General features: G+C 40.6%; 1 protein-coding gene across 2 annotated transcripts in view; it reads left to right on the top strand.

Moving 5' to 3' along the window:
• Positions 1-763: 763 nt before the first annotated feature.
• EFHC2 (EF-hand domain containing 2) overlaps positions 764-18588 on the top strand; it is a 103012-nt gene continuing 85187 nt past the window's right edge. Inside the window, exons 1-6 of one of the 2 annotated variants that reach the window (XM_069761660.1) lie at positions 764-892; positions 10300-10488; positions 11923-12073; positions 14562-14785; positions 16385-16636; positions 16862-16969. In XM_069761660.1, the coding sequence (XP_069617761.1) occupies positions 851-892; positions 10300-10488; positions 11923-12073; positions 14562-14785; positions 16385-16636; positions 16862-16969 (966 nt within the window). In that variant the 5' untranslated portion in view covers positions 764-850. Of the gene's footprint in view, positions 893-8113; positions 8234-10299; positions 10489-11922; positions 12074-14561; positions 14786-16384; positions 16637-16861; positions 16970-18588 lie in introns of those variants that run through there. The other variant, XM_069761661.1, reaches the window with a different exon arrangement.

Genomic DNA, 18588 nt, shown 5'->3' with positions numbered 1-18588 from the left:
GTGTCTCACTGACATATATATATATATATATATATATATATATACCCCTATACTATGTGTAGACATTTATTTTAGCTATTCTATTCTATTCTAACCTGTCAGTGTGATTTTACTGTACACCGCACTGAATTGCCGGCTTTTCTCTCTAACACCGCTGCGTATTTCTCGCAAGTCACACTGCTGGTCCGTGTGTAATCCGTTTTTTTCTCGCCCCCATAGACTATCATTGGCGGATTTTTTGCGCAATACGCTGACAAACGCAGCATGCTGCGATTTTCTACACCCGTAAAATACGGCCGATGGAAGCTGCTCCATACCATAGAGAATCATTGGTCCGTGTGCAATGCGTAGTTTTTGCGCCTCTCATACGTCCGTAAAACTCTCTAGTGTGACGCCGACCTAACAGGCTCTGTGGCAATATGGAGGGAACTTTTGAAGTCAGTTGTGCTTGTCCATGTGTTGCCTTTTTTTGTTCCAAACTTATCAATGTGTTTTACGTAATACTTGATACCGTTTACATATAAAGATTTCAGAAAACTATCACAAAATTCTTGTTAAATTATTATCTCTTATGTATTTTCATTTACAAATAGGACAAATTAAATGTTATAGATTGAACTAATAAAAACATTGGCGTCTCTGTGCAGTTGATCAGGGCATTGTACGTTGATCTTTGTCAGCCTGGTGAACACAATTATCTGGTAAATAAAGTTGCATAGCAAAAAAAAAAAAAGCTGAATAGACGGTCACTAGGTAACCGCCTGAGAAACAATGCTGTCTCCATGGCGGCAGCAGATCAGTGACTTACACCGGAGGCTGATCGGTGTCACAGCCCAGACTGCTGATCACCATGGCGCTGCCACTCTTACCAGGGAACTCCTTTAATAAGAATGTAAGTAAAAAGTGTTCGATATGAAGCAGGGAGGAGATCACTGGTCATAAAGTGCATGACCAGTGATTAGTTCTTAGGTTGGGGCTCTATTTGTCTGTGACCTCAGGATCAGTTTATTTTTCTGTCATTTCTACAGGAAAAAAAGGCCATTAGAAAGAGGCTTCTTTAACATCTGCACTATTTACAAAAGGGTTAATTTAACTAAAGGCAATTAGTATGCAACTACTGTAGAGCGGGGCTGCGGGGACCAGCATTTATTATTATTATTATTAATTTTTTAGCATTTACAAGTGTTACTGAACGTGGAAGCATGGCCAAAGACTGTGCAATTTTTAGTACCTTTGCTCTTTCCTTTTTCTTTTTCCTCCCCTACTTCTGGGGCTTATTTTTTGTGGAACAAGTTATCGTTTTGCATAACCCCATTCATTTTACCATGCAATAACGTCAATTTTTCTTGTTTTAATTCTATGGTAAAAATGACCCTGAAACATTATTCTCCCGGTTACTGCGATTATAGTGATGTCATTATAGTGATACTAAACTATCATAGTGTTTGTCCCCCCCGAAAAATTGAGAAGGTTGTAAGAAGAATATTTTCTGATTGTGTCGCCATAGTACAAGACCTGCAACATTTTTCAGTTTTCAACGATTGATCTGAGCGAGGGCAACTTTTTTACATAGCGACCTGACATATTTATTGATAATAATTTGTGGTACATATAACGTTTTGATTACTTATATTACATTTCTTTTAAGGAGGAATGGTGATAAAAAAGCAGTTTTTTTATTTTATATTTTCTAAGAACAGACTTTTTTTCTTAGAACGTATGAATTTTTTTTTTTATTGCTTCATTTTTCTGGGGATAAAAGGCAGTGAGATGAATTCTTATTTTTTAAATCCGGTACCGATATCTGGCAAACATGTATGGCGCAAGTCGGCGGCAGGTGTGTGGAGTCCCCGACGGGGTGAACACGAAGCAGATCTCAGCCCTCGATTGTTAACTGTTACATGCCGCTGTCAATTCAGGCATGTGGGCAAATCCACCATCGGTGCCGATGGGTTGGTATGACAGCACATGGTTCTGTTGAAGACCCCAGTGTCTGTCATCATGGAGCTTCTTTGAAATTCACCCTGTAGCTGGGCTTCAAAGCAGACCATGATTTTTACTATATGCAACAATACTGTGGTCTATAGTACAAGCAATCAGATGATCACAGCTTCCAGACCCCTGAGGGGACTAATAAATAGAGTAAAAAATTTTTTTAGAAATATATGAATAATAAAAAAAATAATTCAAATCATCCCTTTTGGCACATTAAAAATAACATAAAATACACATATGTGCTATCTGTACATCGAGAAAAGTTCGATCTATCAAAATATAAACGTAAGAAACTCGATTGGTAAACGCTGTAAACAAAAATCAATATTGCCAAATTCTTTATTATTTTCCCACAATACTGCAAAAATGCTTTAGGAAGTGATCAAAATCTCATGTCTATCCAAAAAAGGTATCAATAAAAACCTCGAAAAAAAGCCATCACACAGACCCATAGATAGACAAATGAAAATGTCAACACGATTAATGTACCGTATATATAACATGCATTAATATTGCATAGATTTCTACAAATTTCTTATTATTTTACCACTTAAAAAAAAGGACAAGTTTGAAATTGTCATAATTGCATTGATGAGGAGAATCATATTGACAAATCATTTTTACTATACAATGTATGCTGTAAAAACAATTCCCCCAAACAATGTTAGAATTGTTTTTTTCCTCAATTTCTCAACTCGTAAAAGCAAGTCATCATAAGTCTATGTGGACAGAAAAATAAAAATCTTATGGCTCTTAGAAGAAGGGGAGAAAAAAAAAAGGAAATTGTTCATGTCGGGAAGGGGCTTAATACTTTTTTTCTTTTTTTAGTTCCTTTAGGGAATTAACATGCGATCATCCGATCACTTATACTATATATTGGAATGTCTCATTATTGCAGTGTAGAATAAAAATCTTGGTCTCCGATGAAGCTCAGCCTGGAGATGGAAGCCGATACGCCTGAAGACTGGCAAGAGTTACATTTATGTGAAACTGACAGCTGTTTCCCAATATAATCTATGGCCACATTAATGCCGCCCCTTTTACAGTATTCTAGTAACCTGTATATCAATCCCCAACCCCCTGTGCATAATGCAAAAAATACCTTTTATATTTCCCGGTCCGATGGGCATCACTGGTCTTGCTTCCTCTTCTCTTATCGCAGTCGCCTTCTTCTGGTTGCTTCAGGTCAATGATGCGTCCTATGTCATCCACATAGTGTCCCCCAATCGCCTTCCTGCACAGGTGTTTTTTGCTCTGCCATACTGAGGTCAGAGCCTTACTAACTATGTTACTATGGTTCTGTAGATCTGGGGATTTATTATGATGGAATATAGGCTGAACTGGATGGACAAATGTCTTTTTTCGGCCTTACTAACTATGCTACTATGTTACTTTAATGCACATGCGCCGGCTTTTCTTCCGGCTCACCAGTGCTCTTTGTGCTGTCCCGGCGTATGCGCATCACAGTATTTTGCTTTGAATATCCCCTGGATTCCCCATCTGAGTTAGTAGTCACATGACAACATGTTTACGATTTAGAAATCTGTCAACTGAAAAATAAAGCGTTACGGGTATCAGAATATGGCCAAATAAGAAAAAAAAACTTCACAAAAACGTGGCTTAAGTAGTAATATTTAAATTTGCCATTTTTTAACCACTTCACAACCTTGAACGTATCCATATATCGTGGTTGGAACGGGGATCCTGACCTTGAACATATGGATACAACCTGAGCTACTATCCCTGATCGTGGGCACATAGCCTTATAGATGCAGAAACAGTGTGGAAATTCTGCATCATCAAAAACTCACCAAATACTGATCATGGGAACATAGACTTAGGTCAGAGTCACACTAACGTAGAATAGAGGCCCGCGCTATGCGAGACATTACATAGCACTCGGACCAGTGTTAATCTATGGGGCAGCTCACATCACCGTTTTTTTCCTCAGGCGTATTCGACGTGCGTGTAAAATCGCAAGCCAATGTAAGCCTATGGGTACGAGAAAAACTCGGACACCACACGGGCCATCCGTCTAGCTTGCGACAAATACGCACACATTTTCCTCATTTCAGCCCATTGAGTAATTTAATTCAATGGGGAAAAGCAGTGAGAAATGTAAAGCCATACGGATAAATAGGTGCAAGGAAATCACATCATTGCATTGCAAACAAATTACACACAGATAACCATACGGAGAACACTCGTGCGACTCTCGGCAGGGAGACTCAAATCGATTTTTTATACATTTAGTCTGACTCCGGCCTAACACGACAGCTGACACCCGGCCCTCACAGTCAGGTGTTTAACCTCCTAAATGCCGTGATCATTATCGATCACATTATTTAGTGGGTTGGGAGAGGGAGGTGGCTCCCTCCCCTGTCCATTCGGCACCCCCGCAATGTCTTTGCAAGGGCTCGATTGTTGCCATAGTGACCCGAAGTCATCAAGACAACCTTCAGTTCACCAGGCTATGGAAAGCCTGTTAGACCATGCTCTGAGCATGGTCTAAAAGGCATCTGTCAGTTCAGTACTGACAGGTATAAAGCATTGCAATGCAACATACCAGCGATCAGAGTGTTGAAAGTTAAAATCCCATAGAGGGACTAAGTAAAAAAAAGTAGAAAACATTGTAAAAATATATATTTTTGAATTCACTAAATAATAATCATAAAAAATATTATACCCATAAATATGTATTTTTATGTAGAAAAAAAGCACACATATTTGGTATTACAGCTCATTACAGTATAATGATCCCACATAGTACTCAATATAGTATAATGTTCCCCACATAGTGCTCCACACAGTATCATGGCCCCACATAGTAATCAATACAGAATAATGGCCTCACATAGTACTCACTACAGTATAATGTGCCCTATATAATGCTCAGTGCAGTATGATGGCCTAAAATAGTGCTCCACACAGTACAATGGCCTCACACTGTGCTCCATACAGTATGGTCACCACATAGTGCTACATACAGTATAATGGCCCCACATAATGCTCCATACAGTATAGTGGCCCCACATTGTGCTCCATACAGAACAAAGGCCTCACATAATGCTCCATACGGTATAACGGGCCCCACTTAGTGGTCCATATAGTGCAATGGTCTCACATAGTGCTCTATACAGTATAATGGCCTCACACAGTTCTCCATACAGTATAACACACCCCACATAGTGCTCCATACAATATGATAGGCTTTACATAAAAAATACTTCATGGTGTCTTCAGATCCTTTGCACATCTTGGTACAGCGGGTGTGTTATAATTACGTCATTACACCTGCTGCCAAGAGATGTTATACGCAGAGGGGGAATGATGGAAGAGGGAGTATCAGCTTACACTCCATCATCCATCATTGCTTTTAACCGTATCGGCATTTATGATGCCGATATATTTTAAAGTACGATACCCGGTGGGGGCATCATGGGACAAATATACTAGGGGGCCAGGTTTGACCCACGTGTCATTTTTTGACGTATGTGGATTAGGCGATAGCATTTGTCTATTTATCTTTTATTGTAGAAGGGTGCCCGCAGCAATGGAAGAGAGGATTATTGCAGACTCCAGCTTATGTCATTATACTATATCACACATGTAGGAATACTCATTGTTGGGTTTACACCTGCACTGTGAATCCCATTATTTCATTATTCTGTTGAAGAGTGGCAGAAAATGTTAGCATATCAGAGGTATGAAATGCCATTTAAAAGACGCACCCTACTTTACATGAAATATAAAAAATGTTTGTGTCTCAATAAAAGTCAAAATTGAGGTTTTTCAATATGTGTTTCATATACCATTTTTTTTATTACTCCCATTATGGCAAAACTTTATTTTTGATGCCCCTGTATTACTTGAAACTCTAATAACCATTATCTGGTTATCAGGGCCGGCTCCATGTTTTCGTGGGCCCCGCGCGAAAGAGTCTCAGTGGGCCCCTTTAACACATACCACGATTCATAATGCACAGATACAGCAGAGGTATAGTACAGTGACAAAAATGTCCCATATTTCTTACATTACATGAGTGATATCTATTGTAAATTCTATAATAGCTCAGAAACCGGCGAATCCTCGCAGTGCACAGTGCATGTGACTGCAGACTTTTCATATTAGACCGGTCAAACTCTTTAATATTCTGAAAGTTATGTGTTTTCCAGCTTTGTTTTTACCCTTGAGCAGTGAAAAAAATCCTTTTCACTTAAATGAGTCGTCTCATCTGCCTAAATAGGTAAAATTGCAAAGTGATTCTTAAAACAAGCAACTTTGAAATTTACTTTTTAATTAAAAGCATTTTTAGTTCTATTGTGTTCTGTATGCTGTTCCTGGCCACCTCTACAATTTATCAGCTGGGATGTAGAGAAATGGTGCGCTCCTGAAGAAAAAAGATGATCAGTCCTCTGTAAGAAGTACCTATCACCCCCAGAGAAACTTTATTGTGTAAAAGGAAATAAAAAAATAAAATCTCCCAAATAACTAGTTAAGAAAAAAGATGTTTTCAAATTCAATAATGAAATCTTTTTCCCCTTGGGAAATGGATTTCTGGATCTAAGATGAAAAGTCTGCAGTCATTTTATGTGACAGTAGAATCATGACAGTGTGCAATGTGCGCACAGTCACAATACCCCTGTATCTCAATATGAGTGGGTGGTCACAGGACAGTATGCATGCGATATGCACAGTTGTGGTGGCTTGTCTCAATGGACGAAAACTGAGAAAAGCCAGATGAGGTTAGTCAATGCGTGACCGCCCACTTGCATGGCGAATCGTGACAGTGTACACATTGCACAAAGTCACGATTCAGCTGTATGCAGTCACACTGAGTGACTGTAAACTTCTCCTCTTAGATAGAAAACTCCACGTGTGCATTGAGGGGTGAGAGGGGCAGATGACGTCATGTCTCCAGATGTCTGTTGGTTTGCTTGTGTGTGTGACAGCCGGTATCATGCACCAGTCCTATATTGGATCCTATAGGGACAATACAAGGCACAATCTGGGGCACTGATCCATCACTTGTGGAATATTATTTTTTGGCGCTCTGTATTTCTGCACCAGATTTTGAGCGTTCTGACCCAGGAATCTGCAGAAATCATTCCATGATGTATTCTATACTATTAGCAGGAAACTATTGGCCTGATCTTTGTGTATTTGCTGAGCTTAAGGAAATTTAGACAAAATGTTATTCTTTACTCTGCTGCAAAAACCCAGCAAAGCGCCAATGTTTTACCAAAATCACATTAGCCGCCCATCCGATAGCACCAGAACCAGTTCTAATATAGTAAATCTCATGCAAATCACCAAGGGCACTGGGGACTACAATAACCAGAAGGCATCTCCCGGCCTGCGGGATATGACACAAAGTAACAGCAAACATAAAGTGCAGGTAACCCGGCACTAACCACTAGCTCTGCTACATTCCCAGGCCTGGGCACTACAAGTGTCAGATCCCTACACTGCAGCACTCTGCCCCATTGCTGTGCATTTGCTTAGCAGATCCTGCCTGGGTCAGTGCGAGTGTATACCCTATAAAGCGCAGCTCGTGTTTATATAGTGATGTTGCTTCTCACCCCCTGCACGCCTCATCAGCGTCCTGCGCTCACTTTTCAGCACAATTGTACCTAAAGGACCCCCACAACAGCCCCAAAACTGCTCACTCTCCCACCTGTGCCTCTAGCAGCACTGCTGTACCTGCTGTTCTACATCCCGACACTGTCCGGATCCCCCAACACCGCTGCCTACACGGCTCCCTCCCTCACACAGCACGGCATCACCAAACAAACGGTCAGTGGGTTCCCCCATTTGTCTAGGGTCCTGACTATTGTCTGGATACGCTGGGTGATTACGCTGACCCTGCTGGTAATCCTGAATTACTGAAACTTTCGGATGCATTTTTTTTTACAAGTGCCTGATTTATTCACATTTTCTCAGAGCTATTAAAAATAATAACTTTATGATTCTTCATTAATATGTATAGGTGTTGTTTGTTGTCATTTTTAGTACTTGTGACAATTTTAAATAAAGTTGTAGAGTTCAAAAAGAAAAAAATAGAGGGAAAGAGTAGACTTGTTGTTACCAGGTAACCAGAAAAAAAACAATGCCGTCTCCACGGTGGCAGCAGGTCAGTAAATGACACCCAGGTCACTGCTGCTGATCGGTGTGACAGCCCAGACTGCAGATCACCATGGCGCTGCCACTCTTACCAGGGAACTCCTTTAACCGGAATGTAAGTTATAAAGGGTTTCTATTTAAGATATAATACAGATTAACAGATTTGTCTTTTTTCTATATCTTTATGAAACCGTCCTGTTACTGCTCATGCAAACTTTGCTCCCTTTTTGGGTTGTGCATTTTGTCTATATAGCTTTCCATGGGTAGGTGAGACACAGTCAGGCCTGGGTCCTGCTCTGCCCCTGTCTATTTTGAGTCCTGCTGACACAAAGTGAGGTAAACTACAAGCATTATGGACCACCCTGATTGGGTCACCTTGTCGTGGTGGAGGAGCTTTTACGCTTTGTTCATCAAAATAGCGTCAACTAAGTGCCCTATGTTATGTACATGCACTACTGCTATTTATTTACTTCTTCCAGATTATTTGCTCATTTGTTTTTATCTTAGGTCCTGTCTGTTAAATGGCCCCTGTGTGAACGTGCACCAACACATTGCACTCATACCAACAGTTATGGTGGCCCATTTCTTCGGTTTTGCAAAATCTATTGAAGCATTTGCCGGAAATGTTTTTTTTATTATTATTTATATATGCTAATAAGGTGCTCAGTGCACCCTAGGTGTCGCTGAGCAGTTTAGTGCCTCTTCCCACCTTCTTGTTTTCCATCACCCTTGCTGCATCCCTGATTGACAGCTCTGGCATTACAGGGGCAGTCATTTGTGTCTCCTGACTGCAGGTCAATGGCGTAGGCCACATGAGCGTTTTTAAACATGGACTGATTGCACGCATGCACAAATTTGCAGAATGCACTAATTTGATCAATTTTTTAAATCAAACTCCCCTCTTAAACTCAATGGGTGTGTTAAAAAAACTGATGCCGTACAGATACCATCTGTATAGTGTTAGCTTTCTATGGATCCATTGCAATTAGCTGTATTTGGTCTTGTAAGTTTCTCATGCTTCGGCCACCAAACCTGAAAATCAGACAGCACAAGGATGCAACTAGGATGTGTCATGATCCGTTCCAGGGTTTATTAGTGTCTGCCCTTTTTTCTGAATGGATCATGTCAAGGGTTAACTTTGCTCTGCCTCATTCTGGGTTCAGGTTTGCTATTTAGCTCCCATGAATTTTGCTGGCAGTGTCAGTTATAGTTCTGCCTTTGGCGTGTTAACCTGACCCTGCTGGTAGCTCTTCATTTGCCCTGCTGTGAACTCTGACTTGTCCTGTGTCTGTTAACTCCCCCTGTCTGCCCTTTTCCCAGTATTTCTCTGTCTGTCTGCTTGATTCTCTGGTTTTGATCTCCTGGCTTGGTTATTTACTTCGTTGCTGTTTGTCCCTATTGTGCTGTATATTGCCCGTTCTGGTTTACTGATCTCTTGCTACGTTCTGACTATCCGTCTGTCTAATCCTATTATACTGTCGTGCTATCTCGTGCTTTTGACTCAGCTTGTCTGACCATTCTCTCGCCAATTGGTGGCGTCTGTTCTGCTGTCCTGTGTGTGCAGTCTCACTTTCCTCTCAAGCTCCCCCTGGTGGAGGTTGCGCTGTACTGCACTGCAGCAGCCTGACAGGATGTTATCCAAGGATGGAGTTTTTCACGGACTCATAGGCTTCAATTTTTGATGTTGCAGATTTTCTGTAGCATTTCTACATCTTTTAGGTAAATTAGGTTACTTGTGTTTTTTCATTGCGTTTTTGAGTGTTATTTTACAAGCATTTTTATTGAGTTTTCTGTGCTATGGTTTTTACCTATTTTTTGTTTCATGTTTTAAATAAAGTTGCTTTTATTTTTTATACTTCTTGATATTTGCCTTTGACAAAACTTTATTGATACGATCATAAGTAGATTACATGTGTTCTTAGTGTGTTGTCCCAATGGAAATGTAGAAAAAACACTTGGGACAAGCCATCATTAAAATGTAATTTTAGATGCGGTTGCATTATTCTAAACAGAAAATAAAACGTCAAACTGGTCAAAATAATACATTAAATTGATATCAAATGTTGGTATATTATTGAGACTAAATATTTAGAATCCAAAATTGGAATGTTAGAAAAGACAAGCTGGGTAATGATCTGCTATAATAGAGACCAGATTGTAATATATCATTTTTGTTTCCAGCTTGGAAAAGAGAAGTTTCATAAGTCACAACATTTTGGTTACTCCAATGATGTCTCCTTATTGCTGGGTGAAGACAAGCCGGGGATCGGAGGAGAACGGCTTCTTGGACAGAAGTTAAAGCCTAAATTTAGTGTTTTCCCCCGAGGAGTGGGCAGCGATGCTCCATCTTGGGTTGCTTTTGACAAACAGGTTTGTATAGGTGTTTCCCTTCTATGCATGATGAGAGCAACCTTTGCTTGTTTTGTGGTTTCCTACATTGCTTTACTCACTGAAAATGGCATTAATACCATGAAACTTAACTTTTAGTATAAACCATGTTCATAGACAATAAAAATGACATACTATATATACTGCACTCAAATCATATATAACATAGGATAATATGTCTCACAAATAAAACCCGGATTATAATTCACCTTTACGACCTTTACATCCTAATGTCTCTACACGTTTCATCCCCCCTACTGTGCGCGAATCATCAGGAGACATTATTCTCTAATCAAGATTCTCATACTATACCCCCATTAAAAACACATATATAACAATGGTTATGTGTATTTCTATTTATAAATCTTGATTAATACAGACCATATATTGTCCAAATACTAAGTGACTACATGAGCCTCCTATATGGACTCTTTTTGACTTTTTACTCGATACTACATAAATTTTCATGTTTCAAAAATTTTGTTTCCAGTTTTTCACCTTTTACATATCATTAACATGTCAATCAATCTTGTGATTTCCATAATGCCATGACTTTTCCTTCTTGGTTTTACAATTTCACTGTTGAGGTGTATAGTCTTTATCTTTATATTAACCCATTATCTACCAATGTCCTTTTTTTGGAACTCCTAATCTTTAGCTTCTAGCAACTAAGATTTTATAATTTTTATAATTAGGTCCAATTTTTTGTGTTAAGTTTGTAAAATGAATGTTTTCAAAATAGGAAATCATGTCATTGTCATTTTTAATTGAATATTGGGATGCCCTTTTCTGAAAAATCCGTACTTGTAAAAATTTTAATTTGGCAAGTAATGGGTTAAGGTACTGAAAAGTGGAAAATCTCCTTAATAACTTAGGCTACCTTCACACTTCTGTCGGTACGGGCCCGTCGCAATGCGTCGGGCCGACGTACCGATGGACGTTGTGAAATAACTGCATGACGTGGGCAGCGGATGCAGTTTTTCAATGCATCCGCTGCCCATTCTGCAGTCCGGGGAGGAGGGGGCGGAGTTTCGGCCGCACATGCGTGGTCAAAAATGGCGGACACGATGCACAAAAAAAGTTACATGGAACTTTTTTTGTGCTGACAGTACCGCCAAAACACGACGCATCCATCGCACAACGGATGCGATGTGTGGCAATCCGTCGCGATCTGTCACTAATACAAGTGTATGGGAAAAAAACGCATCCTGCAAGCACATTTGCAGGATCCATTTTTTTCCCAAACTGACGGATTGCGACGGAGCTCTAAAGACGGAAGTGTGAAAGTAGCCTTATACGTATTATCAAGATCTGCTAATATGCTATATCATACTAAAGTTAATCATTACATTTATTTTTGAAATAATGTCATATTATTTCATTTTATTACATTACTTCTTATTTACTTTATTTCAGGTGTTATCATTTGAGTCATATTTTGAAGAGGACGTTCATCAGAGGAGAGAAGAAGTTTACCGTGTCCGGCAGTGTAAAATATATTTCTACTTAGAAGATGACACAATTCAAGTAGTAGAACCTGAAATTAAAAACAGTGGAATTCCTCAAGGTTTGTCCTTTTGGATGTTTTTTTTTTTTTTTTTTTAAATACTGGCATTTGAATTACTAGGCTCACATGTACAGAGCAAAATTGTGAGCACAGACCTCTTACAGCTGCACACCTTGTTTGCTAATGAGCTCTGTATTATTCTTTAGATGAAGGGTGGACATTTAATTTTCTTGAGGGGCCACATGAAAGACTGTGACTGTTGGGGAGGGCCAAATCAATATGTTGAAATTAATTCTGTTCAATATTACAAGAACATATTATTGTTTTATATTAATACTAATTGTATTGCTTTTATTAAGAAGATTAAAACCATATCATTTACAAATTTGTATAAAGTTTAGAAAATACAATAAATAATATTACTCCTGTCGCTTAGCCTTTGTACTATGATCAACAGCTATCCCAAAAACTGTATGATGTCCACACAGCCTCCACACACAGTATGATGGCCCCATAGCTCTCCACACAGTATACTGGACCCTACAGCCATTCCCCACCACAAAATGATGATCCTTCAGCCCTACATACTGTATTAGCTCACACAGTATCACCAAATGTTTGACACCAAGCACAGTATGATGGCCCTCACAAAGTATAATTGCCCACACAGTCCCCCACCACAGTCTGATCCCCGACAGCCACCAAATCAGTATGATGGCTCCCACAGCCCCCAAAAAATTATGATCCCACACACAGAATGATCCCCTATAGCTCCCTAAATACACAATGATAACTCTCACAGTATCATCCCATATAGCCTCCAACACGTCAACACGTTATGATGGCCACCACAGCCACCAAATGGTATCATTGCCTCGCAGCCCCTTAACACAGCATGATGTTCCCTAATGTTTCCTCCTCAGTATGATCCTTCACAACCCACAAACAAGGAATTAGGACCCCCACAGTATGATCCCCCACAACCCACCAACACAGTATATTTGCCCTCACAGCACGCCCAACACAGTAAGATCTCCCACAGCCAACACACGGAATAATGGCCCCCACAATATTATCTCCCAAAGACCCCTAAAACAATGATGACCTCTACATGGTCTCTCCACAAAGTATGACCACCCACTGCCCCTCAATACTGAATAATTACACACCAAATAATGATCCCCTCCAGCCCCCTCAACGCAGAATGATGATCCCACAGTCCAATCCAATTATGACCACCACAGTATGATCCCCCACAACCCACCATGACATTATCATGTCCCCCACAGTATGGTCCCCCACTGTCCCAAACACAGAATGAAGAACTCAACAATATGATCCCCACAATCCTCAAAGACACAATGATAGACCCACATATCCCCAACAAAAATTAATGATAAAAAAGCCAAATAAACGTTGCTCACATCACCCCCATGCCTCCGGCATGCTGCTCTGTTCTTTACTGCACACGATGAGGCTCCACAGCAGGTGCCATTGTGCCTGCTTCTCTGAGACAGTCACACAGGCTGAATGGTGGAAGACAGAGCTCACAGCTCCCTCCTCCACCATGATTTTTACCGGTATCTGCATCTCGAGGATGCAGATGCCAGTGTAATTGGGATGGTGGATGGATATGGGGAGAGTGTCCTGTGGGCAGTTGCTTCTAGCCCTTTTGCTGTCTTGGTCTGTGGGCTGATTAGGAACAGCCATACTGCTGGATCTGGCCCGCAGGCTGTAGTTTGCCAAGGTCTGCTCTAGAACCATCACTCCATAATATGGCATGCAATCATTTTTATTTCAATGGACTTAAAGTGAACCTTTCAGCCTTATCTAACCCTATAATTTGTTACCAGAGCTACATCATCTCCTTAACATTGCAGCAATTAGCAAAATAATAAAATGAAATATTGCTACACTCCATTTTTAAGTTGACTGGTCACAGAAGCAACCGCTCGCGCTGGGCCAGCCAATCTGAATTAACCGTTATCACGCCCACAGCCTGCGTTCAGTCTAAGGCCGGCGTCACACTAGCGTATTGCATCCGATATGAGAGCATCGGATGCGATATGCTAATGACACTCGGCTTCTGCTCGCAGCAGAGCAGGAGCCGAGTGTCATGCGTCTGTGCTCCGATTCTCTTGCACAGGGAGGATCGGAGCACAGCTGCGGAGGAGGCGGAGGAATGAATTTCTCCATCTCCTCCATTGCCGGGGTCCGCTTATAGCGCACATCACTCGTATGATATCAGAGTGATGTGCGCTGTCTCACTCGCACCCATAGGCTTATATGGGTGTGAGTGAGCCGAGATTTTTCCTCGGTCCGAGACAATCGCAGCATGCTGCGATTGTCTCGGACCGAGGAAAACGGCTGACAAAAAGTCGTCTGCTGGGAGCGGCCCCATATGTTAACATTGGTCCGAGTGCAATGCGATTTTTTTATCGCATTGCACTTGGCCGTTTTAAACGCCAGTGTGACGCCGGCCTAATGATGTCTTTCCACCGCACCATGTTACAACAATCCTAATAACGTTTTATTTTCTAAAATGAAGGTACGATAATCAGACGTCATCGTATTCCACTTCCACCCCCTAATGATGACCAGTTTTACACTGTGGATCATTTCAACATCAACAAAGATATCGTATTTTACTCCAAAACTTTCAAGATTGTAAACTGTGATGAATTTACTAGAAACTTTCTGCGGAAACTCGGAGTCAGAATAAATCCACCAGGATCAGTTCCTGCAGATGCATACTCTATTATTCGCAAACAGGTAAAAACAATTGCCAGTACGGATCCTGGTTCCACAGTGAGGTTTTGCCATTGTTAGATTTTTGTAGTATAGTATGTGTAAAGCAGGAAGTATTGTCGCAACATTTAGCACTTATTTCTTAAGTAAACTAATGTGGAAATGCCTGTCTCCAACTACACATTGTCATAATCCAGCTATTCGGTAATTCATGCATGAGAGGAAACAAGTATTTTACATTTCAGGATACCTATTATAGTACCGTACTTTCACATCTCCTTTGTGATCTGCACCAGTGATGTCTACTACTGTCACCAGGTGCCACCTTATTCATTGTATAACCAGTTCTAGGGGTGCCATTGGAGACTAGGTCTCTGGGACTTGTAGTATAATATTTGGAATTGAGAGTCCTCAGTGGTTGATACCTTTTATTCTTTGCCTGATGAAGGGACCTGCGGAGTCTCGAAAGCTTGCAATTTGTTACCATCTTTTCAGTTAGCCATTAAAAGGTATCAACCACTGAGGATTCTCAATTCAATATATTATTCTATCTACTGGCTAACACGGTACAAAGATATATATCTTTCCTGGGACTTGTGGTGTTATCTATTTATTATTCTCACTTATACAGCACCATTTATTCGACTCCACAGGGCTTTACAGACATCATTGTCACTGTCCTCATTGGATCTCACACTCTATCAGTATGTCTTTGGATTGTGGGAAGAAACTAGAGTATTCAGAGGAAACACAAACAAGCAAGGGGATAACATACAAACGCCTTGATGATGTTGTCCTCAGTGGGAGTTGAACCCAGAACCACAAGGCTATAGTGCTTACCACTGAACCGCCATGGGTGTACTGTCCAGCTGGAGTAATCATCTCCATGCTTTGGTCAATACGACAGTACCAACCTTCTTATATTCCCATCATACTGCTGGGAGATGCCAGATATAGTTTCTCTTTCCTGGTTTTTATCCATAGATTTCAGCTGCTATAGTTCTTGAGCTTTTTCCTGTTAGAGACCTAGGTCCATTCCATGAATGCTCCTCCATTTTCTGATTATTGTACTTGGACTGTCCTCCTGTTTCTGACCTGGCTTCCTGTCCACTCATGCAATCCTGCACCATTGGCCAGCAGCTGATTCCGTGGCCTTAGCCCATAGGTCCCTGTATAAGTCCAGATCTCTGTACAAAAATTAAAGGGTGAAGGCCTGGGAAAGCCCTTGGATATGTTAAACGAAGTAGCTTGTACTAAGCCTGTCTGTGGTAGCTACTGTATTTTTAGAGCTGCCAGGCAACCACTGACAGACCAACGTTATACTATGCAGAATATGTTCCCCCTAATACAGAGGTCTCAAACTGCATTGCTCGAGGGCCGCAAACAGATCATGTTTTCAGAATTTCCTTGTATTGCACAGGTGATAATGTAATCACCTGCACAGAATGTTTCCAGCACCTTGTGCAAAGCTAAGGAAATCTTGAAAACACGCATGGTTTGAGGCCCTCGAGAAATGCAGTTTGAGACCCCTGCTCTAATATATACTGTGCATACAAGCACATTGTTCTTAGATTTCTTTTGGTGAGCATTTTGATGACTAGTGTCTCTCCTTCCTCTTTGTAGATCGCAGATAACATGAAGCCACTACGCCCATATGAGCGTATGGACACTCTGAAACAATTCCTAGATCATGATAGACAAGTTTTGCGCTTTTACTGTCTATGGGATGATACAACTTCAGCTTTTGGAGATGCAAGAGAACTTATATTACATTATTACCTAGCGTATGACACAGTGGAAATTATAGAGGTCATTCCACCAAATTCCGGACGGGATACTGTTCCAGTCTTTCTCCATCGAGGAAAACTACCTAAGGTAAAAAAAAGTTACTGGCAGAAAAAATGCCCCTGATTTGTGTCGCCTGCAGTTTACTTATGGGTCGCTTCTACAATGCACACGTGGTCTTCAGCAGGTAGAGGAACGTGTGTAACATGATTGTAACACATATGTGATATTATTATTATTTATTATTATAGCGCCATTTATTCCATGGCGTTTTACATGTCAAATGATTCTGAGTTATCTCTGTATCCTTTCCAGCAAGGTTCAGCAAGAATGCATAATCCTGGAGAGATCACGTCTCGCACTGTCCTCAATGTTTTTGGCCCAATGGGACATGGAGGTCGTTATATTTTGGATAATCTTAAAGTAAGATTTTCACATCCTTGTATACCTAATGATATCTTCATTGTCTTTAAAAATAACCATATATTAATTTAACTAGTTAACGGCCGATGATGTACATTTTCGTCATTGGTCAGTAAGCAAAGTATGAAGCCGGCTCAGGAGCGACAGAAGTGCTTTTCGATTGCTGTAGTTTAACCACTTAAATGCCACTGTCAATTTATGACAGCAACATTTAAATGTCACCAATGCTGTCCAGTGCCTAAGAAGGTATGCTGTGCCATATGTCACTATATACTCTCGTAAGAATGACACAAGTTTTGATTTTCACAAAGTTTGCTGCTTCAGTGTTTCTAGATCTTTTGGTTCATTTCCTTTGTTCTGCTTTGTTATAGGGGCAGAACAACAAAAATGACCACAGTGCCAGATCCATCTAATTACAGACATCAACTGTCCTCGATGAACCCCATTGACTAAACGGGGTCTGTTGACTTTAATGTGAGCCGTTTGGGTTCTGTTATGATGTGTGTGATTGGGTTCTGAACACAGCCTCATCACTGGTATAAGCAAAGACTAAGATGAATGTAATACATGCGGATTTGTCTGCAGATTTACTGTGGTTTTCACCTGTTCCATTGCTTTGGACAGGATAAGACTAAGTTCACACAGGGCGTTTTTGCTGCGCTTTTTTTATGTGTTTTTTATGCTACTTTTCATCTGCTTTTTACACTACCAGCAAAGCCTATGAGATTTCAGAAATCTCATGCACACACATAGTTTTTTTTGTCGTCAGTATTTTATGCTTTGCATGGTTTTTTGGACATAGAGCATGTCATTTCTTTCAGCGTTTTTTTCAGCGTTTTTCACATTGACTGGAATGGGTGGTGAAAAAACACTGAAAAAAGTACCAAAAAGGCTGGTATCCTGTTTTGCAGTGTTTTTTTGTGCCAAAGCCTCTTTGGAGTAGGACATTTTTCACCACTAAACTTCATCAGCATTCACAACAGACAAATCTAGCATGCCAAAACCACCACAAAAACCACGCGAAAAACCAAGGAAAACATGCTTTTTTTCTGTAGTTTCTTTCCTGCCAAGAGGTCAGGTTTTGCTGCAGAAAAAAATGCTGAAAAATGTGCTGAGTGTTAACTTACTCTTATAGACATGCTGTAGATTAAAAAATCCTCAGGATCCCCTGAGAGCCATAGTTATTTTTTTGCTTCATTAGAGAACTTCAGTAATATATATTGTACTAGATGGTGACCCGATTCTAACGCATCAGGTATTCTAGAAGCAGTGTTTAAATCCCGCGCCAATATCGCTGATTGGTCGCGGCTCGCCGGGCGCGACCAATCAGCGAAGTGTGGTTCAAATCCCGTGCCAATTCGTGGCAGGACTGCGCCTGTCTCTGATTGGTCACGGGCGGGATTTCCGTTACAGACAAACAGACAGAATTAGACGATTATATAGTAGATGGTGAGTTGTTGTGGATTTTTACTAGGTAATGTGCACAAGAAATCTGCATGAAATTCCCAACCCTTTAAATGGGTTTTCCACTACTATTTGCCTCCTTTCACAAGTTCTAACTCTGCATAACATTTGCTTTTTTAATATATATGGTATGAGCACATCTCGGTCTGGGTTAC

This window comes from Ranitomeya imitator, chromosome 3 (genome assembly GCF_032444005.1).
Source record: "Ranitomeya imitator isolate aRanImi1 chromosome 3, aRanImi1.pri, whole genome shotgun sequence".
NCBI lineage: Eukaryota > Metazoa > Chordata > Amphibia > Anura > Dendrobatidae > Ranitomeya > Ranitomeya imitator.
This window is presented reverse-complemented; position numbering and strand designations above follow the sequence as displayed.